This window comes from Molothrus ater, chromosome Z (assembly GCF_012460135.2).
Source record: "Molothrus ater isolate BHLD 08-10-18 breed brown headed cowbird chromosome Z, BPBGC_Mater_1.1, whole genome shotgun sequence".
Lineage (NCBI taxonomy): Eukaryota > Metazoa > Chordata > Aves > Passeriformes > Icteridae > Molothrus > Molothrus ater.
In genome coordinates, this window is record NC_050511.2 from 61998162 (window position 1) to 62021819 (window position 23658).

Sequence of the window (23658 nt, forward strand, 5' to 3'; positions counted from 1 at the left end):
CAAAATAAAAGAAATAGCAGTCAAGAAGCAGATGAGAGAGCAGAGCTGAGATATGAAAGAAATGGAGCCTGGGGTTTATTATAGGAAGAGGGTAAGTTTGAGATAAGAAGAAATGGAGATTGACTGAAAAGTAAGGTTTGAGAAACAAACCTTGTTGAGAAACAAGTTGAAGAAAACAAAGACTGGAAAGTAACTCAGGAAAAAGAAGAACGCTGTATGCCTGTTTTATTAGTTTACACTAGGTACAACCAAGTATAATTATTGTAGGAACTTTGTTTGGTTTGATGGCTGTGGTCCTTGGGACATTCAAGGGCTCCAGTCCTGTAGGGGAAAGTGGTAACTGCTGACGGGCTGTTGAAGTTCCTTTAAGTTTTGTCAGTGTGGAAAAACTGATACAGAAAGTATGTGAAGATGACTAGGAAGATCAAGAACATAAGTGTTCAAAATTTTATCCAAATTTCATCACTTTATGAAGATTTTAATTAATACACTGGTCACAGACTATTTTCTTATTCATTGGTTGTGTTCACTGTCATGAGCTGTAGTACTGCTACTGTTCTTTTTTTACCTTATTGCCTTCAATAATGTCTTGATTACCTGTGATTCAAGTCTTCATATTTCATAATTCAAGCAAATTGCTACTTTCCTCTTGGACTTTCTTGTTACTTTCATCATAACTTATACCATGAATTTACTTTTACAGCCCCTTGAAAAATGACTGAGGCATTAGGAGAGGGGCTGTGATGGAGGGAAACCAGAGTAAAAAGCATATGCTGGGTTCGGGGTGCCTGTGATCCAGTCTCAATTTGAGAAAGAATTTGGTAGGGTGGAAGAAGAGCGCAGCTGGGCCAGAGAGGGGAGGCATGTGGGCGGCGATCTGCTCGGCCCGGCCGTCACGGCTCCCGGAGCGGGTGTTCGCCCGCCCTGCACAGGAAAGCGTGGCCATGGTGGCAGCGTGCACCTGCCAGCACTGGGGGCAGATAGTGCCTGCCAGCACTGGGGGCAGATAGCGCCTGCCAGGATTGGGGACAGATGTTGCCTGCCAGCACTGGGGGCAGATAGCACCTGCCAGCACTGGGGGCAGATAGCGCCTGCCAGCACTGGGGACAGATGTTGCCTGCCAGCACTGGGGGCAGATAGCACCTGCCAGCACTGGGGACAGATGTTGCCTGCCAGCACTGGGGACAGATGTTGCCTGCCAGCACTGGGGACAGATAGCACCTGCCAGCACTGGGGGCAGATAGCCCCTGCCAGCACTGGGGACAGATGTTGCCTGCCAGCACTGGGGACAGATAGCACCCGGCTCGCCCAGAAGCCGGAGTAAAGGACGGCGCCCCGCCCGCCCCGTGCTGCCGCCGCGGGACAAGGATCGCGGCCCGGGCCATGGCGGCGTGGCGGGAGCTGCTGCTGTCGCCGCCGGGCTCCGTGTGGCGCTGCTGGGGACGCGGCTGGCAGCCCCCGCACCGCGAGCGCGCCGACCCGCAGGTGAGGGCGGCACGGCCGGCGGGGACCCCGCTGTCCCCCAGCACGGGCGGTGCCGTGTCCCTCCTGTCCCTCCTGTCCCGCCGTGTCCCGCCGGGCAGCGGAGGCTGTGAGCGATCCTGCCCGGCCTCGGCCGGCTCGGACGGAGCGCTCGCCGCGCCCTGGGGGGCGTCCGAGCCAATCCGCAATTGGCACCAGGCTCCGTCTGAAAGTGCAGGCGGCTTGGGGGGAGCAGGTCAGCGTTAGCTGATGGCAAAGAGAAACCCCCGGCTTCTGGGGCCTGTTTTACCAGGGATTTGGTGTTCTGGGGCCGGTGCTGTTTAGCTCCGGGTATTTCTGCAGACTTGAGTGGTTTCATACAAACACATAGATCTGCTTGTATTCTAGTGGCCGTGAAAGGCTTTAGTAAAAAAAAAAAAAAAAAAAAAAAAACTGCCCACGCTAGGGGTAGGCAGTTTTGCCGTAGTGCTATTCCAAATAGCCACGAGATTAGGTGCAACATGTCGGAAAAGTGCCTCCAGCTTTAGTAAATTGTCACTTCTTTCTACTATGATGCTGACTGAATGTTTTCGTTTGTTTGTTTGCGGTTTTGGAGGGGTTTTTTTCTGTTTGTTTTTTCTTTAAATTTAAAGATGGAAGGTTTGTGATTCAGATGTTTGGGATTTAAAAAGAGAGGTCTGCTACTATACATAACATTACGAACTTGGGTGATATTTCACACAGATCATGCTGTAGCAACATTGCTGTAGCAAAGTACCTTCTGAATCTTTTTCAGATATGCTTGCTGTTAAAAGGAATGTGTATACAGTGGAATATTCTTTATATCTCTTTATGAACACCCTTTTCAAAACACACAATATCTGCTTGTAAACTAAGGAAAAATATGAGCTAGTGTTTTGAGTTGTGAACACCTGAAGTTAAACCACAAAATTCTGCTACCAAAACACTGCAGTAGCCAATTTTTAGAGATTTCATGTCTTTTGGACCTGCCAGGGCAATTGCAGTGTTACTTAAAAGAATCAGTGGATCCTGATTTGAGCCTAAAATGAGTTTAAGGAAATATCATCACAGTTTTCTTTTCTTTCTCTCTGAAGCATGCTTTAAAGTTGTGAAATCAATTTACAGGTTTTTGGTAAGTTTATCTTATACCATAACAACCTTATTTAAAATAGTATCAGGCTTATATAGTAGTATTAAAACCACATTAAGCAACAAATAGGTTCTTGTGTTTGAACCAGTTTCCTTAATTGTTTTGTGGCTTGATAAGGAAAAAATGTAGATTTCATGACTGTTACAAGGTCAGGGTGTAGCCGCAGCTCTCTTCATAGAGAGCAGGCAGACGCAGTCAGGGTGCAGGGATCATCTAGTAGTGAATGTATTGAAGTAGGTTGTTTCTAGTAGTAACCAGAATCAGGGAGAAAACATTACAATCATCCAGAACTATACCAGTAAAAGACATTTCTCTTTGAGCTTCACTGTGACTTTTTTTTTTTGTTTTTTCTATTACAGGAACAGGCAGCAGATAATTGTTACTTGCTACTGCTCTCCCCTTCTACCCCTTTGTGACCCCCTAGGGAAAGGCAAAATGCCATGTAGTAGGTTGAAAAGAGCAGAAAGTAGGTGAGTTTGAAATGTCTACTGCTCATAAAGGAAAATATAGTTTCAATAAACATGTCTGTTCAGGCATACATATGATTATGCAGTAGAGACAGTACTCCAGTCTGGGCTGTGGGTAAATGATTTACCTGCCTCCATTTCAGTTTTCAAAATTGATGTTGGCGCCTAAGAGCAGAGATCCCTCTGGGGCCAGCGAAACCTTGTGTACATGTTGATTGGCTTTGTGGAGAACCTCATGAGCCTGGAAACAGTGGAGTGTCACTCCTTCATTCTCCCCAGGACTTCTTGTTTGCCTCTGCATAACCACATTGGGAGTTGCCCTGGATAATAGAAAACAGGTTTTAATGGCCATGAAGCCAGAATTGTGCTGTCTTTAAAGTGGGATTGCAGTACAGGACAGCATGTCATGGGAAAGCTGCAGCAGTGTGAGGGGAAGGTCAGTCCCTTTGTGGTGCTGTCAGCACTAGGATGAACGTGATTGCTGTCACAAATAGGAATGCACAGACCATGCTAGACTGCTGTATCCCATCTACAATGTCTGACAGTGTGGCTGTAATCTGGTCTGTGGAAGCTAAATGAAACTATTCCAGGAGGAAAAATCTATGTGAACGATTGCATTACTCTTCATACCTATTTTCCTACATAAATAGCCCCTTCATCCCTCCTTTTTGTGGTTCAGATTATCTTATTTTTTCCTTAGTAGCACTATATTAAGTGAAAAGGTGGATCCCTGAATGTGTGTCCTCCAGCAGGCTGATCTATAGGTTTTTCTGTGCTCTCCATGGAAGTATTAGGTTCAAACAGGGTAATCCAAGTTTTTGAGTATTGCAGCAATGAATTTGAGACTCCTCGAATGATTTAGAGCAACCTGAGGTGGTCACAGTTTTGCAAGTTTTGGTCTTCCTTCTGTGTTCCTTTCAGACAGGCTCTATCAAATGCTGTGTGAACCTTCCTTAATTCTTGTAATATATAAACTTATTGCCATGTAACATACATTCTAGGTAAAATCTCGTGATTGACTCTGTGTGACTTGAATTACCAGTTCTTTTGCTTTACGTTCTCCTCTCTAACACTTTCCCTCAGTTTTTGAGGTGGTCATACTTTCACCTTCCAGCTGAAAGACTAGAGACCCTGGTCAGGGGCCATAGCTGTTTAAGTTTCAAAGAAGGCAGGGAGCATTCAAGCACTTGTCTTCATCCTTTCTGTAGGATTGCCATTCCTTTGCATCTCTGTCATAGTTCAGTTGCTGTTACATCCTGTTCTAAGTTGTGCAGTACTCTCTGTCCATCATATAGGAACAGAATGAGGCATCTAAAAACAGTTTCTGAACTTTCTTGGTGTTCTTTTTACCAGGACAGAAGCCAGGTGCTGTCATGATGTACTTTGATAAATGCTAGTCAGTGAAAGGGGTTTTTAAAACTCATTGGTGATGTGACATATTGTCATCTCAGTTTCCAAATCACAAGTTTTTTTTGTTGCTAATAAATTTGTTGCTTCTGGTTTTCTGTAATTATTAAGTCTTACAGATGAGAGTGGAAGTCATTCTGTGTCATCAGTAATGGAAATATCTGCAGAGGAACGGTGTTGGGGCAGATGCATGCCTGCCAGCCTTCAATGGTTTCAGGTATAGTTGTCTGGAACTTGGTATGCACCGTGGCTGCACTTTGGTGTCAGCCCTGTGATGTAAGAAAATTAGTGTTTCCACTATGGAAACATTAGTGAGACTTTTCCTAGTGAGCTCCTAGTGCTCCTAGTGCTAGAGATTGCACATGGGTGACGGGGACTTGGTTGTATCTCTGAAGGGTTGGCAGCCTGTTCTGGCTCTACTGCTGCTTTAGGCTGCATTGTCAAGTTCAGGCTGTGGAAATAAATTTTTTACCAGCCTGGCCAGGGTGAGATGATCCCAGGTTTGATCAGTCCTAGTCCTATCAATTCTATAAACCAGTGCATTTGATTACCTTGTATTGACTGGCTTTCAATTTAACACCCAAACAGGCATAGCAGAACTTCTACTAGTACATCCCAAATGCTTATGAAATACGTCCATCTCTCTGCCTGATGGTCAGCCAGTGTTTCAGAAAGGCTGTGTGGCAGTGTTGTGCAACCTCAGCCCTCACAGTGAGCTCGTCCTGTCCATTCTCCTTACAGCTCCCTCCTTGTCCCTACTCTGCCCCTTCTTTCATCAGATGTGCCACCACAGCTCCTGAGACCATCCCAACACACATGCAGGCATCCTGGTGAGCAGAGAGTGCTGCCAGAAGGCTGGGTGGCATTTGGAGCCGCCGTTTAAGGGAGAGGAGTTGCCATCATGGTGGAGCAGACAGGAGAGTATGCCTTGGAACATAGCACGCCTGCTGGGAGCCTGGAGCACAGCCCAGCTTTGTGCCAGGAGGCCAGTGCTGATGGCTACCAAGTCGTTCTGTGCAGCCTGGTTTAAACTGCAATCACAGCTGCTCCTTTCTGCCTGGCCCTGGGGAAACCTCAGCCTTTGGGAGTCACTTTGGCCACTGTTGCAACCCCCAGTGAATAAACAAGGGGATAAACCTGGTGAGGTGGAATATGTCTCGGACATGAGGCTGAAGGTGCAGAAGGACCTGGTGGAAAGCTTAGGGGGGTGTCCAGGTGGTCTCTGGGGCAAAGGGGCACAAAGGGGCCCTGCAGTCCCCTGAGGCTGCTCTCAGGCCATGGGTGACTCTTCCTCCAGCTAGTTTGTTGGTCTGCAATGTTCAATGGATTGAAGATGTGACTTATCTGTCATTAAAAACAATTTATTATTAACAGTGAGCTGATGTGGAAAAGGAAAACTTTTTTTTTTTGGAAGGTGGTGTGGAGGGCAGAGCTGAGGAGAGAGATAAAACATGTCCAGGTAAGAAATGCAGAAGTGGGGCTGACCATACCTTCAGCCTCTTTAGAAAGTGCCCAAGATGTGTTTCCTCTTTCTCTGGAAAATGCAATTTCAGTTCTGTGACCTGTCTTGTAGTGTGTGCAAGGGCCGCTGTATGCAGCTGTCAAGCCCAAGAAAATTTTGTTACTATGTGAGACAAGCAATGGAGCAAAACCAAGAATTCTGATAGAAATGACAGTGAACAGTCATATGGCTCCAGAGGTGAGCTGTGTGGATTGCTCGCATCGTGGAATCATAAAAGCACAGAATAATTTGGGTTGGCAGTGACCCTGAAGATCAGCTAGTTCTTACCTACCTGCCACCTTCTTCTAGAGCAGGTTGTTAATAATGTGTGACTTCCTGGGGCTCTTCATGCTTCCTCCAGCTGAATTTTGCAACCTGCATTTGCTTTTCACATCGGATACTACAGATATATCTGACCTTTAGAGAGTCACCTCTGTAGTCAACATTAAACCCTGTGTTGGGAAAACTTAAAACAGGCAAAAGAAAGCTCTGATGTTTACTATCAGATATTTTTTTTTCTCTTCCTCCTCCTGGTTTAAACTAGGTAGATCTTTGTTCTCTGTGATTTTGAATCCTTTGATGAAGGAACACATTTGTCACAGCAATGAGTAGCTGACCTCTGTGATTGCCCAGTGCTAGGTAGGTGAGACCAAATTTTAAAAAGAACAAATTGATTAGCTCTTGATAAGATCAAGTGCTTAACAAGTAACAAGAATTGCCTTTCTGTGACTGGCTTTCAAAGTGGAAATCTGAATGAGACTTGAAGCATTGTATTGACCCTCTGAATAATACATTTGAAACATCATTTTCTTATGGCTTCTTGGATTTTCACTTTAAAAGGACTTACAATAAGATCACTTAATTTGGGATATGTAACTTGCTTTGAATATTTATAATTTTCTGATTATATTGTATTAATGACTAAAAAACCACCAAATGCCTGACTTTCTTTGGGACTGACTTCCCAAATATTGTTGGTAAGATTGGTAGGACTGTCCATTAAAAAATGGTGACAATTTTATCTCCAAAAGAGACACAGTAAAATAAGGCATGGTTATTTTTAAAGATATATAATAATTTTCAAATATAGTTTGGATCAATTTGCCATTTCTTCCTCTATTACTGGTGTCTGCTTCTATTTGCTGCAAGTTTTAGGCATCTCCTATAACTTATTCTGCAATTTGGACTGTTTTTGTCAATAAAAATATTTAGAATATGTATTTCTGTATATTTACGTATGACTTACTTGTTCAATAATTAATATTTTATGCTGCCCATTGAACTGGTTTTATAAGAGATGATATACAGTATTATATTGTACATAGTGCCAAAATAAACCAAATATCAGCTTTTAGTGAGGTGGCTGCCATAGGCAGGTTTTTTATTATGTGTATGGGCCACAGTTATGAAGCAGTCAGATCCAAACTGTCAGCAATCACCATGCTTCTAGAACAGTGGGTTTTGGAGTGACCTGCTTTCACTGAATTGCATGTCATGTCACAGAGACTTTTTGCATTTACATCTGGGGAAACCTGTTTTTAAGCAATTCGCAGATATCTCCTGCCAGTACAAGATTTCTAGCAATGTTTTTGAGACCTGTTTCAAGGATAAAGCTGAAGAATATAAACTGTGGTTTGAGATTTCTTGTGTTTACTTCTTTTGCAAAATCCTGGGATGTTGGCAGCAGTGTCGAGGTGAGGTTTTGTGCGTCCTTTCCCACCTAGCCCAGTGCCATGGGCTGTGCAGAGGGTCAGATCTGCCCAGCCCCTCCCTCTGCAAGACAGGAGCTTCTCCACCAGCACCTGCATTCTGAGCTGGGTGTGCTCTTGGAGCAGTGCTCCTTGATGTGTTTTTCTAAGACATTGCATGTTAAGGGATAGCAGAAAGGCTTACTTAAGCCTTGATCAGTTAATAAACCTAAATAGTAGAAAGTAATAAACTAATTGAAGGTCTAATATTCCAGACTGAGATAAGATTTCAATCAGTTCTTTGTTCCCTGTGTCCCAGGAGTCAAGATGAGCTTTTTTCACAGCGAGGGTTTTAGTTTTAGTATTTCCTACATTTTGTTGTCATTTGGTATTTGTGTTGGTATTTGTTGTGTTGTGTGGTCTACTCTGGATCAGAAGCACCACATTGGAAAGCCCAATAAAGTCGAAGGGTTTTTGTTTTTTTGGCTAAGCTTGGGTTCAAAATAGTGGAAACAGTTTTATGAGCCTTTGATGCAAGACCCTAATCCAGAAAATCACTTAAGCATACCTACTTAGCTTTTAAGTACAGTTGATTAACTGTGAAAGAAAGTGCTACAGCACTCTGTGGAGTGAAGATTGAATTAGTGTATTTTTGAAAAGCTAGCACACTACTTTTGTTTTGATGACAAAAAAAACCTAAGATCTCTCTTCAGAATGGCTGATGAGTTATAAGAAGTTCCGTTATCCTTCTGTGACTTGGGTCTGCATTTATCCTGCAAGCACAGGTGACTTCTCTTAGTATTTGTACTGTATTTGTGAATACTTAGGAGGATGTTTCCAGTGGATGAGTTTGAATTGGTTATGAGGAAAAAATCACAGAAATTCTGCTGGGACCTGAAATTACATACTATCTTTAAAAGGGGAAAATATAAAAGTTTCTCAGTGCTACTGAATCTGCAGTCTGCCTGCAAAGGTTTGAGATTAGCTGATAGCTGTTTTATGATTGGCCATGGTGGACAGGTGAACAGTGGAAGCATTCAAATGAAATTATTTGCACAATGTCTTTCAAATCTTAGTGAATTTTTGTGATGAAAATTTTCTGATGAATTCTATTGCTTATAGTTGTGTATTTCCACAGATATGCAGAATCTTGAACACTGGGGCAAAGAAGTAGGTAAGAAAGACTGTAAAAGCAAAAACTGCCAATTAGATGCACCACTGTGTTGTAGTGATGGAGATCAGAGGAACCATAGCCTGTCTGTGTTACAGAGCCAGGTGGTTGTCCTGTGGCAGGGTAGCCTGAACACAAGGAAAGTCTAGAAGACCTGAGAGGCCATGGAAAACCTCTCATGAGTTCATATTTTACTGCATGTGACCCTGGAGTTTTGCAATGTTTTTCTACCCTATGTGGATCCAGAGTGGTGCTCTTTGTTTAGCAATCAATTGTTACATTGCTTCATACCATAAGCATGCATGGAGTGTGTGCTGAACCACAAAATTCCTGCTCTGAAAAGCTTGTGTGAGACAGCCTCTTAAGTGGGAAATCTCTTTAATTCTGGCAGTAATTTAACCAGTTGGTAATGAAGCCATGCAGAGTTTTCAGGGGTAAAGAAGGGTTCAATATATACCAGTGTGCTTAAGCCCCAAGCTCTTGTGAAATAGTCTTGAGTACTAGCTTACAGGAACTCTGGCTGCATTTCAGGTATCTAATGTTACTGCAAGTGACTTGCTACATGTGAAGTTAATTTGCAAAGGGTTTAAGGTATTTTAGGACACTCTGCTTGCAGTGGATTCTTGCACCACCTGTAATTAGGGGAAGTTCTTTCCCTCCTCTGATGTATTTGAATAAAGGTTTGTCACAGATTGCACCTTGCTGACTTCTCACAGACACCTGAAAATAGTACCTCCCTCCTTCACAGGCACTAAAAGTCAGTTTGGATCTTTCAGGTATTTCTGATTATTATATTATTATTTCTAATTATTAGCAAGGGTCTTTGCAGGTATGCTGGAGTACTGAGGCAATTCTATTAGCCCCACGATCATCTGTTGCTTTTTTAAAGAGTGTTTGCTTTCATCTAATTTTGAGGGCAAGAAAAGACTGTATAAAAGTTGTATATGATGCAATTTTTGAAAAGATTTTTTTTTTTGCTAATATTTTGAAAAATCTGTTCAACAATGCAGAAATAGAAATACTGGCACTAGTAGTTAAGATCTTTTAGAAAACCCCAGCTCTTTGGAAGTGACATTGTGTACTGGTTTCACTAAACAGAGAGTGTATGAAGAGCTGACGTATGGTGCTTGACAGAACTTTTCAGCTCTTGAAGTACTGTTTTGGCTAAGGCACTGTGTTTCTCTGTTATCAGTACAAATTAGTTTCAGTAAGCTACTTACAACTTGATTGTTCTGCCTAGTTTCCAGCACAACTGTACTTTGCCTAAATGAACTAACCTGTTATATAAACTGGCTAGTCATTGTGTGATTTCTAATTATCTGCACCTGTCTGGAGCTACAATGTGTCATTAAAAGCAATTGCGGCTGTTTTGTCCAAAAATTGATTGTGTTTCAATAATGGATGACATTATTCTGCACAGAGATGTGTGCCTTCTAATTTTCTTTTGCAGGGAATTGAACAATGTCCAGAGCAGCCTGGCGTTTCATTAGAAAATATGTGTATCTCTGCCTTTCACCCTAAGGCAGGCATATATACAGCTAAGGAAACTAAAAGATTGCTTTTCATATTGACAGTGTAACCTAGTTTTCCTGAGTTTGGTACTTGACCACTGAAGAGTGTTTATTGTCTGGGCTTGAAGGAGCCGAATGTTTTCTGCTGCTCTTGGTTTAGTAAAGCCAATTTCGGAGCAGGGAGAGCATACATTAACCCCCTTCTTGGCAGTGTTTATTTGTCACAGTGCATCTACAGGTTTTAGCTTCAGCAGGCCTTTGCAAGGATGGTGGTGGAGGGGTGTGTGGCCTGAGGCAGAAGAAAGCAGAAGCAAAAATGGAAGCCTTCATGTGTTTTTGCTGGATGGGTGGTGGTGAAATCAGTGAGGGGAGCAGCACAGCAGGGCATCACAGGGCTGCGTTGCCCTTCCCTGGAGGCTGGTGAGCCAAGATCTGTGCACCTGCCCAGACACCCCAGTGGGATGGTGGCACAGTCACTCTCCTTGCTGATAGCACCCCTGCCTTTTGAAGGACCTCTGTGCTAGGCTGGGTTTTTAGGTTTTGTCTGCTCTCACTGCTCAACAGAAAGAATTTTAAAGAAATGGGTGGTGCAAATGTTTCCTTATATATTACATTCTGATCTCTTTCTTTACTTCTGGAAACCTTAATTTTTGAACATTTTGACCTGACAATGTCCCTTTAATACCATATTATGCAAGGATCTCAGACATTAAAGATATTGGAAAAGTGATTAAAAGCAATTTTCTAAAAACTACTCATGTGCCTTAAATTTCAGAGCCAAACTCTCGCCACTCCATTGACTAAATCAGTCTAGAAATCTCCAAAGCCTCTTCTGTGGCAGGGAATTATAAGCAGCAAGCTTAATCCTCAGACTGGTGAGAAAAGAGAAGCCAAAAGTCCCAAACACAGGTCTCAGGACTTCCTTAGAGGAAAAAGTAGGAGGAAAGCTACAATAGAATTGGCTTCAGGTCTTTGGTATATCAGAGCAGAAATTTGCCAGTCAGAAGGAGTGTGTAGTTGTATTTTTGTCTCCTCTAGGATTTGATGGTGAAAAGGATAAGTGTCAATGATGACTGAGATATATGTACCTCATTGTATATTGTAGTGACAGGGAATATTTTCATTTGCTGTTGAAATTTAATTAAATTATGACATTTTGGAATATTATTCAGAGTTTTGTGAAAGGAGATGCTACAGACGTCTTATACAAAACTAGGAATCAAGTTCTAGGACTTCTGTACATGCTACAGAAGTCTTTTACAAAACTAGGAATCAAGAGCTAGACTAGAAAAGTCTGCATTTCAGAAGTCTCCTCTTTCCATTTTTATTTGCCCAGGCTTGAAGTCGTGGATGATTGTAGAAAAGCATGAAGTTTCAAACCCCTTTTCCTAATGATATAATCAGTTGAAAAGCCTAAGTAAAGCCTTAGATTAAGAAATTAATGTTCAGGTTCTGCTGTAAATTGTACATACTATGTGAAGATTTTACCTATAAAAATTAAGAATAATTACTTAATTAAGTCCCAGATATTTTGAAGTTCAGCATCCAGCAGTTACTGCTCCTTTCAAGGAATTTGATCCTGATAAACCTGAAAAGAAAGGTTCAAAAATTTACAGGGAGATTCTTTGAAGAATCTGTGTGCTATAGTGGCTGTTCAGTTTGCTGAGCTGTAACAGGCATCACTGACGCAGCTCTCCAGGAGGCAGGGGAGAAAGCCCACCTGAGTGGCTTTCACAGTCATCCACCCTGAGTGCTGGGTCCCTGCTTTTGCATTTCACTCTAGACCTATTATTCTGTGAAGAATAATAAAAGAAGGACTCAACCGTCTCCTTCAGGTAGAATGAAAATCTTGCCTTTTTTGACACAGCTTTAGTAAGATTGCAGTTTGCTAGTCTGCTGGCAGAAGAATGCAATACTTAAAGCAATTTTGATTAATCCTTGCTACTTTCTCTATTGTACATATGTTTGACAGAACATCTGAATAATTCTCATGGTGGTAATAAATTTAAATATTGATCTTCTTGGGGAATTCTGTAAAGCTTGGAGTTGAAGGGCTAGGACTGTTCAGAGCCGTAGCTTCAGCATGTGGTCTTACACAGAACATGATGGGAATAGCTCTGAGTTATCTATATACAGACATATTGTCATTACAGTGCAATTTTTGACATCATGTTCCCAAGTTCAGGAATGCATTTATATTTGAAATGTCTTTTTAGCCCCCCAAATCTTGGATCGAAGAGGTCTTCAGTAAAAGAGAATGTTCCCACATTATTCCCAGCTCAAAAGAACCACACAGGTAAAGCAAGCAAATTCTCTTTTTTTTCTGTTACATTTAAAAAGAATCAGAATATTTTTTTATGGGCATTGTGTTTGGTTTGGACAGTGTTTTTTAGTGTCTCAGCCAATGATTGCTGGTCTGTGGGTTTTCATGGATCCCATCCCCAGTCTGTCTTATATGAAACTGTTTATTTGAATTAGAAATTGGTAGCAATTAACCTTACTGTGCTTCTTAGATTTGTTGCTGTTGGTGTGGTAATAAAAACAAGTACAGTATCCGATTAAGAGACTGAATTACATGGAGTTACTGCTGCACCATTTTTCCCCTTCCTTAAAATAATTACTGCTGCTGATCACAGATTTCTGATACAGACATTTCTGGTCATACTGGTGTAGAGTATGAAAAGAGTAAGGAAGAGATCAAATCCTCAACCTATGCTTTAGGAAGCAAACATAACTTGGCATTCCATCAGGTGGATGGTGTGGCCTAGATAAATTGGAGATCATGCTCTGAGAATGTAAACTTGTAATTTTGATCATTTGGTTTTGAACACATGGACAGTGTAGCAGATGTAGATAGATAACTCATCTATGAAATGAAGATCTGACATACAGTCTGAGTTGTGAAATGCCAAACAAATCACTGAAGTTATCCACTGCATTTTCCAGGGGTTAGTGGTGGAGATGACAGCCTGTTTTGTTGTTGATGAGAATTCTTTCACTGTTGAATTGATATACTAAGAATAATGTTAAAATTGTCTTATTCTACACTAGCATATATTAATCATCGACTTTTCATCACAGATGTCCTACAGGATGCCAGGTGTGCCAGAATTTAATCAGGTAAGAGTGCATAAATATATATGTACTATTTTCATAGTGACCTAGTAATAGGCAATCTTAGTCAAGGAAGCAATTACAAGAGAAATACTCTTCTTGTTTTATGGTCAGAGCAGCATTTCTAGGGATGTGCTGGAGAATGCTTGGCATAAATATAAGTAGAATAAATGGTATGATAACCTTAGATTTATTTGCAATAGAAAATTCTACCCAAATACCTTGCGTGCATGATTTTATTTTAATGTCCTCCTGAGGAATGGAAGGCAGAAATGTGTCTTTAAATGAGAGTCAATTCCAGCTATATCCCAGATTATATGAAGGAGAGTGAGTCTATAGCAATGGAGGACAGTGAGAATTATGGAAAGAATAAAGAAAATTAAGGGAGAAGAAAAAGGGTAAAAGAAATATCCCAATAATAGGATTTTTGAAAATTTTTCATCTTCTCTGCAGTGAGGATTGAGTCTCTGCTTTTGGGAAGGCAAACAACAAAAAATTCATTACTTTGGTGCTTTTAAATTGTGTTATTTTCAGGGAAATTGTATCTTGTGACCTGTATTAAATAGTTGTTTTCAATCCAATATTTGTCATTCAAATGGTATTACCAAACACATTTTGGTACTGTGTATTTATGATAATACATTATGAGTTATTGGAACAAAAAGTTCAACTTTCATTTGTTTTGTGTTAAAGGCATCTGATAGCTGAGGCAACAACTGGTGACTAGCAAGCTGGTGTCAAGTAGTCCAACAATCTGTGTTAACATGATTATCTGCCTTTTCATTATGCTTCACATTTCATTTTGCTTCTGAGATTTACAAGAGTCATGTTTTACAAAGAGTAAATAAATTACTCCTGAAATTAGATCACTGTAAAGGGCTGATATGCAGAGTGGTGCTGGCATTGTAAGGCAAGTGATTTGTGTTTCTGTTCAGAAAGTGTGAGCTCCTTCTAAGAGAATGGTCTCATGTATATCTTGCTTTAGAGCAGAAAAATAGATATTCAAAGATTTTTGTGGGTCTTTCTGAGAGAAGAAATGTAGGGGGTGTTTTAATGTTTCCTGCTAACCTGCAGATACTCAGCTGTGAATTGCAACCAAAGTTATATTGTCCTTCAAAATACAGTTGTTTAATTTCATCTCAATCAAGACTACAGCAGTTCTGTTGTTCTCCCCCTCTCCCCCCTCAGACCATGTGGTTAGTCAGTCTGGGAAGATCAGTAGGACAAAAATTAACCTACAGAAGTGGAAAACCAAAAGATGAGCTTTCACTAAATCAGCCTCCTAGTCAAACATAGTTTAGCTGCATAAATGTGAATACAGCACTTGGAGAGGGAGGAAGAGGAACAGAAAATGTGCACTCCATTGGATGGATTTGGTTTTTTCTTTTACCTTTCTCTGTCAAGACATCCAGTGTCTTTGTGTGTCTTTTCTCTTGTAGTTGTTTCTTTCAGTTTTTGCTGAGCATTATCATGCTGTTTAGTTCAATATAAATCCAGTTTGTTGGTCTATGTTTGCAGAATGTGTGTGGGTGTCTAATGTACATTTCAGTCAGCCCTTATCTAGCAAGTACATTTCCCAAATATTAACAGTTCTTGTCTTCTTGAGTATCTGAAAGTGTACAGAGAGCTTTGTTCTAGGAGAATTTTTCTATTTCTAACAAGGAGAAATAATTTCCATATAATTGTTATGACTGGTTATATTGTATTTATTAGATCAGCAATGAAACAGGTTTTGGGCCTCCTGGGTTCTGTAGTTTTCCACAACAGTCATAAAATCATGTGGATATACTTGATGCCTACAATAATTTGACCTAATATTGTAGGCAAATAAAATTTTCTAATGATTTCTTTTGTAGAGAACTTGCAAGGTTTGCAAGCTGTTTGTGAATGGAAACAGTTTGTGAATGTGTTATGCAACGAATTTTTTAATTCTAAGTAGAATTACTCCATTTAGAAGTTGCTAATCAAATTTGCTTACCAGCACCTTTGTCCATGCTCCCCTGGTGAGCTGAAATTGGTCTCTATTTACTCTTCTGTGCAGTACTTACAAAAACATCCCAGACAGCAGTTAGAATGGACTCTCTATATGAGTATTCATATATGAGAATACTCTCTATATGAGTATTCAGAAGTGAGGTGTCAATTTCCTGCATCCTTATACATCTGACATGTTCTTGCATCTTGTCTATATATCTCACCTTTAAGGCATAAGTTTTAGACACAGCTTCTAAATTGCTGCCTGGGTATTGCACTCTCACTCCTGCAGTTACTTTGACTTCAGTACCAACCCTTGGGGTTTTCCACTGTTGCTCAAAGGGCGACTTTTCTAGTAGTCTGCTTTAGTGTTACTGATGATGTCCCCACCTTCTCTGGTAGCTTGGTGAGCTTTTGAGGCAAAAAGAGCAAAGTCATTGCAAAGATGCTTTCCACATATCCATAGGATCAGAGTAACTCAGAGTGTCAGGGAGATGGTCTCCAATATGCTCTGCCAGGGGGGTCAGATGAGGATGCTTCACTCAGTTTGTGAAACCCCCCCAAGGATGGAGATGACTCACCTTTCCCAGGTCCTGACTCCACTGCTGGGTTGTCCTCCTGGAAGAAAGGCTGCTTCTTGTTTCCAGCCTCAGACTCCATGTTTCAGCTGTGCTGCTGCCTCTTACCCTTCTGCTATGCCTCACTGAAGAGCCTATCAACATCTTTCTGCATCCTGTCCCATCAGTGCTGGGTGTGTTGTTGGAGCCTCTGAAGCCATGTGTCATCCCAGCAGAATCATCCCCTCTTCTCAGAGATCAAGGGCTCCAGCCCCACCATCTGTGCCCAGCATGGTCACTCTGCCCCTGAAGCCTCTCCAGTTTGCTGGTGTCTCTCCTGTGTTGTGGACTGAAGCTGGAGGTACCAAGCTGGCAGGGGCTCGGTGACAAGCACGGAGCAGACTGCTTGTCCTCTTATCCCCACAATTATGTTGCAGAAAGCAGTGAGGTGGGTGAGGCATGACTGACCCTCTGTTAATCCTTGTTTACTACTTCCTGTCACTGTCTCCTCCTTCATGTGGCCAGATGTGGGCTCCAGGAGGCCTCACTCCTTGATTTTACTTCAGACTTACAGCCAGAGGCTGGCCTGCAGTTCCACAGGGTGGCTTTTGCCTGTTTTTGAAGGCATGCATGACATTTGCCTTTCTCCAGTTATTGAGGACACCCTGATCTTCACAGCCTTGGAATCTGGCAGTACAAGGGCATCAGCCACCTCCCTCATCACCCTGGGGTGCAGGCTGACATGTGTGTGAAACAAGTGCTCCTGTGTTAAGCATCATGTCAGCCTGCTAGTGCCACTACAGCTTGAGCCCTGTGTCCCAGAGTGTAGGAAACTTCCTTCTCCAGTTTGCTTTGGCAGAGCATTGAATAAAACAAACCTAATTTGCCTGGGTCGAAAAAGGGGAGTGAAAGACCTAATTTCATGGCTTCTGGGTATCAAGAAATATCTTACTAAAGCAGCTCACCTCTTGCATTTCCTTCCAGTTGTTTTGGGGTTTGGTTTTGGTTGGTTTGTTAGTTGGTTGGTTTTAAAAATCTGTGTCTTTGTCACCAGTTAGTTAGCACTCATCACCACTGAAAACTCTCTCTTTTAGAATGCACATCTCCAGGGTCTTGCAGATGTTTACACCTAACCTGCCCCTAAATGGACAAGTAGTACAGCTGAGGCCTGAGGCAGTTGCATCCGGGTTGTTGAAGGATGTTTGGTTTCTTAAAAGAGGAAAAGTGAAGAATTTATCTCCATTTCCTAGGGTATATTAACTTCTGAAATGTCTAAAGGAGACCTGGACTGTCAGCTGTCACTATAAATTACACTGACGTTAATCGTGTAGAAGAGACTGAAGCCTGTTGAAGCCTGTGTGAGAGTAATGACTGAATTTGGAATCTGGGTTATGATTCCAGATGCAAAGCTTTAATGCCAGCTGAATTTCTGGTATCTTTCTCTCCTGCTTCTGACTAGGACAGGGTTAATGACTTGCAGAAGCCAGCCAGGGGCCTGGCTAGGCCCAGAGGTTGTTCTCTACTATGTCAGGTCATTGCCAAGGCTTGGGGGGAAGGGAATCTCTTCTGGGGAGCAGGGGTCCCTTCTGGTTCAAGGTAGTGCTGTCTTGTCAGGGGTTTTCCATGTGAATTGTTAATTTTTTGTGCCTCTTGTCATCAGTTTGTTGCTGCTGTTCATTGCCTTATCTCGCTGCTGTTTCCAGCAAACTGTTCTTATCTCAACCCATGATCTTTAGCCTTTGTGCCTTCCGTTCTCCTCTGCAGCCCCAGCAGAGGCAAGGTGAGGGGGAGGAGGAAGAGTGAGAGAACGGTGCATGGTTTGACATGTTTCAGTGGGAACACCAAATTGGGGAATTACAGAATCACTAGGTTGGAAGAGACCTTTAAGATCATTGAGTCCAACGCATGCGCTAATACCACCTTAACAAAACCATAGCATCAACTGCCACATCCAGGGATGGTGACTCCACCACCTCCCCATGCAGATGATCCCAGTACTTTATCACTTTATCAGTAAAACACTTTTTGTCCTAATATCCAACTTAAACTTCCCTTGATGCAGCTTAAGACTGTGTCCTCTTGTTCTATCAGTTCCTGCCTGGAGAAAGAGACTGACCCCCACCTGACTGCAGCCACCTTTCAGGAAGGTGCAGAGAGTGATAAGGTCACCTCTGTGTCTCCTTTTCTCCAGGCTAAACACCCCCAGCTCCCTCAGTTATTCCTCATGGGGCTTGTGTTGCAAACCCCTTACGAGCCTTGTTGCCATCCTCTGGATGCATTCAAGTGTCTCAATGTCTTCCTAAACCATGGAATACCATTCCTAAAACATGGGAGTCTTATTTGGCACCTAATGTGCAGAAGAGCTGAGATAACAGAGCCACTTGGAAACAAGTTTGATCTCAGTATTTCACAGTAGGCATGGAGCCATGGGCCACAACATTAGTAGGTCTGTTCATGTGGCTGTGGTACCCAATGCTGTATATGTTGCCACATGAACTCCTTCCAATGATCTTTCCCTAAGCAGGGTGTAGAATCAAGATTGTTTGTTGCTCTGCTGTGTGATATCACTTATGGCATCATAGCATCAAGGGCTGTGAAGGTCATTTGTGATGTGTGTTCAGTGTTGCTCTCCTAACCTGATCTTGGGTGCTACCTTTGGGAGTCCATTAATAATTGTATAAAATCCATGGGGAAAACAGCGGAGGGTGATTTTCTCCAGCTTTTCATCCCCTTTTCCTCCTTCAGGCCTGTTATGACAGCTTTGGAGAATTTTTTTTTTTTTTTGGGTGTTGAGGAAACCATGTTCTTGTTGCTAAGCCTGCTAGGTTCCCCAACATGGTCCACACCATGGTTAGAGACAAGAAAGAGATTTCTGGGAGGGTTGTTCAGAGTTCTGCCCCAAGGATGGACAATCATGAGTGGCATTCAATGTAGAAGGACATGGGCCAGTATTTGGAAGACTTCTCCAGTGAATTGGAAGTTCACCCCTAATCCACTACAGGACCCTGTTGAAATGATAAAATATATAATGGAAAAATGCTGTGCCAGTTCCAGAGAGGTGCAAAGTTATGCAACATGCTGGGCTCTGACTGCTTTTTATTGAACACTGCTCAATACTAGAATGTGCCCTCCGGAGGAGGACAAGGAAAGCAAAGCAAGAAGCGCTGTGGCCACTCAACTGCACCTGAACCAGAGGAACAGCCAGTGCCAGTAGTGGTTGCTCCTGTGAAGAATGAAAATGAAGAAATCCAAGACCAAATCAGTTCACTTAGTTGAAGAGGAAGTAGGGCCTTCATGACAGGAGGAAGAGGAAGAGCCAGATCCCCTGATCCCTATCCCTGGGTGAGCTGTGAGATATGTGAAAAGATTTCAGCTGCCAGTCAGGTGACCTGGCTGCTCTGATGCTCAGGTGTTGTGGCCCATGATATGAAACTTGATGGTAATGAGGCTGAGGAGCTGGGATCCCTGTCCCAGGATCTGGCACTGACAAGGGCATTGGGAAGAGGACAGAAGCTCTCAGCCTTTGGAGGTGACTCCTGTCAAGCGTGAGAGAAAGGTTCTCTCTCAGGGATGATTTAGTAGTGCACCCAGGCAGGTGGGGCACCATGGAGAAAGCTATCCAGTATCTGGGAGAATGAGTGTTCTGGAGGTAGTCTCTAGGGATTCAAATAAGGTGCAGTCCCCTGTAGATCTGGATGAGGTCCAGAGTGCGCAATCCACGTGGCAGAAGTTTGTACAGAGCACGTGATCATCGTACACCAACTCACTGGCATCCATGTCTGTGACAGGAGGAGAACAAACAGTGCTTCAGGTAACTACAGGATTCCAGCAAGATGAAGATGACTTTTTTTGTTTCCCGACCGACTTGCACCTTGGCTGTGGAAAGACTGGCCAAGACTGCAGACAGATTCAAAAGGCTCAAGTAAGGTAGAGAGGAAATGTCCCATTCCCCACCAGTATGGACTTGTGTTTCTGCTATTGGGAGCAAGTGGACCACTTCAAGAGAGAGGGTACTGATGATGAGCAAACCTGTGATTTTTGTTGCATGACCATGGAGACGATGTGTGGAAGTGGGATGGAAAATTCTCCTAAAGACTTCTTTTGCCATAAACCAAAGTAAGGTCAACTAGCTGCCCAGGAAATTTAGTTAGGAATAAAATTCAATTTAGGAGTAAAATGACAGGATGTCATCAAATTCCAATGGATGTGGTCAACACATTAATACCTGTGATCCCAGCCAACCAGCAAGAAAGAAGCACAGGCTTTCCTCAGATGTTGTGAGTTTTTGAAAGATATGTGTTTAGGATTACAGTCAGATTGAAAGTCCTCTCGATCAAGTGACCTGAAAGAAGAATGATTTTAAGTGGGGTCCTGAACAACAAGCTTTTGAACAAATCAAACTGGAGGCTGATTGTGCAACAGTTCTTGCACTGTCACGACAGGACAAGACGGGAAAAATGTGCTCTACATTGCAGGTGGGGAGAATGGTCCTTTCTGGAGCCTCTGGAAAAATGTATCTGGAGAGGCTCAAGGAACTCCTTGGGTTCTGGAGTCAGGGATATTCTTGGTTGTGGAATGGTACTCCCCAGTTCAGTGCCCCCACTGAGATTCTCCAAAACCACATGCCTCTCTCGCCCACTCCACCTTCCCCTCCCCCTTTCCACTGCAGTGGGGTGAAGCTGAGAACTGGAGACACAAAAGGCAAAAGATCATGGTTTGAGATAAGAACAATTTACTGGAAACAGCAATTTGATAAGAAAAAAGCAAACAGTAACAGCAACAATGTTAATTTAAAAAGCATACAAAAAAAAAGAGGAGTGATCATGCAAAAATGCTCACTGCAGAGCTTGTGACCCCAGCAGGACCAGCCTCACTGCTCTGTCCCTCTTGGGACTGGCACCACCTGAACCTGTCTCTGGCTTGAAACCAGCTCCCTCCACTACGCATATTCAACTGGAAGTGATCCCTTCTCCCCACAAGAGACAGAAACAGGCTCAACTCTGCCTCCAGCAAAGATGTGAGGTGCTAAAGAGTAACATCTGGGCCCTAGCCATGCCCCATTGCAGCTGCTGCAAGGAATTAACCCTGTCCCGGACACAAGCAGGACAGGGATACAAAGGATCTGAGGTCTGCTACACTTCAACTGAAAGAGACCCTGGCAGTTTATGAAGGGGTTTGAGCTACTTCCAAAGTGATGGACACAAAGCACAGCTCCTCCTGGCACCCTGACTGCCAGTGCTGGGCAGGATGTTCAAAGGGAAATTCCCTGCCACACATCATGGCACTGATGCTTTACAGAGTAAGTGCAGTGTGCTGATGACACAGCGAGCTTGAACAGGAAACTCCACTTACCCAGGAATCAGGAACTGGCCCAAAGACAAAAATTTCGGATTTTTCTCAGAAGAGGGCAAAGAGGAGGTGACACATCCTGAGGAGGTCCCACCATATAGTCAGCTACCAGAAAATGAAAAGTGATACACTGTCTTCACTGATGCTTCCTGCTGTATTGGAGGGACACATCAAAAATGGGAAGCTGCTGTACTAGAGTCCTATGTGGCAAGTTGCAGAAGCTATTGAGGGACAAGATGGATCAAGTCAGGTTGCAGAGCTGAAAGCCATCCTGCTGGCTTTAGATATTGCTAAATGAGAGAAATGGCCAGTGCTCTACCCCTATATTGACCCATTAATGGTAGCAAATGCTCTGTAGGTGTGGCTTGAACAGTGGAAAAATAAATAGGCAGTGCAGAGGTAAACCCATGTGGGCTGCTGAGCTCTGGAAAGACACCAGTACCTATGCAGAGAAGCTGCTGTAAAAGCACATCGTGTAGATGCACACGCCCCCAAGGGCTGGGCTGCTGAGGAACATCACAACAATGAACAAGTGGGTTGGGCTGCCAAGATTAAAGTGTCTTGGGTGGACCTGGACTGGCAGCATAAGTGTGGATTATTTCTGGCTCATTGGGTCCATGACACCCCAGGTCATCAGGGAAGAGATGCAGCAATGCAGATGGGCTCGTGAGTGAGGGGTGGATTTAATGATGGCACTATTTCCCAAGTGATCCATAACTGTGAAACATGCACTGTGATCAAGCAGGCCAAGTGGATAAAGCCTCTGTGGTATGGGGGATGATGGGTAAAATATAAATATGGAGGGGCCTGGCAGATTGATTCCATAGATCCCTGATCCATAGATCATGGTATTGAGGGGGTATCAAATTCCCTGTCATGCACCAGCGTCTGGGAAAGTTGAATGATACAATGGACCGTTAAAACCTCATTGCAAGCAATGGGTCGTAGGACCTTCAAACATTGGGATCTGCATTTAGGAAAGCCATCTGGCTGGCTAATACCAGAGACTCTGCCAACTGAACTTGCCTTGCCCAATCAAAATGTTCACATACTGTAGAAGGGGAGAAAAGGATAAGGTCTCCACGGTGCATATGAAGAATATGTTTGGGAAGTCAGTTTGCATTAGCCTGTCTCAAGCAAAGGCAAACCCACCCATGGGAATGTTTTGTTCAATGACCTGGGTATGCTTGGTGGATAATGCAGAGGGACTGTGAAACAGGATGTGTACCTGAAGGGGATTTGATTTTTGAGTGAGAACAGTCTGTAATGTCAAAATGTGTGTTTATTTTTCGTTGCTGAATGACACTGGCACTGTGTGCCATAACTACCATGGACAGTGATTATGGACTGCTCCAGATACACTGGTCATGAGCTCGTGATGCAGCTTGAAACCACCTGACAGCACACCAGCCCTCCTGCCCTGGAAGGCATCTAGGACAGACAGAATCCACAGCCATGGACTCAAAGAACTCTACAGATATCTTGGAGGGATTGCCATTGACTATGATACCTAAATGATACTTAAGCTTGTGTGTCTATATGTTTATATGTATTTGTATGTATAGATACACATGTACATGTGTGTGTATATGTATGTAAGTATGTATATGTATATATGTATGTAAGTACGTACGTATGTATGTATGTATGTATGTATGTATGTAATTTTAAGGCATATGATTTGGTCATGACATAGATGGTATAGAATAAGGGGTGAAAAATGTCCCCATTCCTGCCAGAACAGTGTTATTTTCTGCAGGAGCCAAGGGGGGCATGGCTGGGATTTAGGGGTTATTCTCCATCACCTTATATCACTGCTGGGAGTGAGGGATTCTCTCTCTTCCAAGGAGTACCACAGAATATGCTGAGTCCACAGTGAGCATTGAGCCCTGATAGGGCTATTCCCAAGAGTCATACCATGTGCTGAAAGGTATGGGCTGGCATAGAGTGACAGAGGTAGAGGTTAGGTGTTGTCTATTGTTGAGGGGTTTCTGTGAAATATTCATTTCTTGTGCTGTTTATTATTAGTATTGTTGCTGTTACTGTTTGATCTTGTCTTGTTGATGTTTCCAGTAAATTGTTCTTATCCCATTCTGCAATCTTTACCTTATGTATCTCCAGTTCTTCTCTCCAGTGCACTGCATGGAGAAGGGAAGGGAAAGGGGTGAGTGAGTGAGCAGTGTGTGGTTTGGAGAATCTTAGTGGGAGCATTAAAGTGAGGATTACCATACCCAGACCATGACAATCTCCCTCAATACTGCACTTCAATCCATGTATTTCGTATATG

The 23658-nt window shown here is 42.9% G+C and overlaps 1 protein-coding gene across 1 annotated transcript in view; it reads left to right on the plus strand.

Annotated features, from left to right (window-relative positions):
- Positions 1–5407: 5407 nt before the first annotated feature.
- Positions 5408–23658, plus strand: part of TRPM6 (transient receptor potential cation channel subfamily M member 6) — an 84629-nt gene continuing 66378 nt past the window's right edge. The window contains exons 1-4 of the mRNA XM_036403779.1: positions 5408–5530; positions 6080–6205; positions 12594–12673; positions 13459–13497. Of these exons, the coding sequence (XP_036259672.1) occupies positions 5408–5530; positions 6080–6205; positions 12594–12673; positions 13459–13497 (368 nt within the window). The remainder of the gene's footprint in view (positions 5531–6079; positions 6206–12593; positions 12674–13458; positions 13498–23658) is intronic.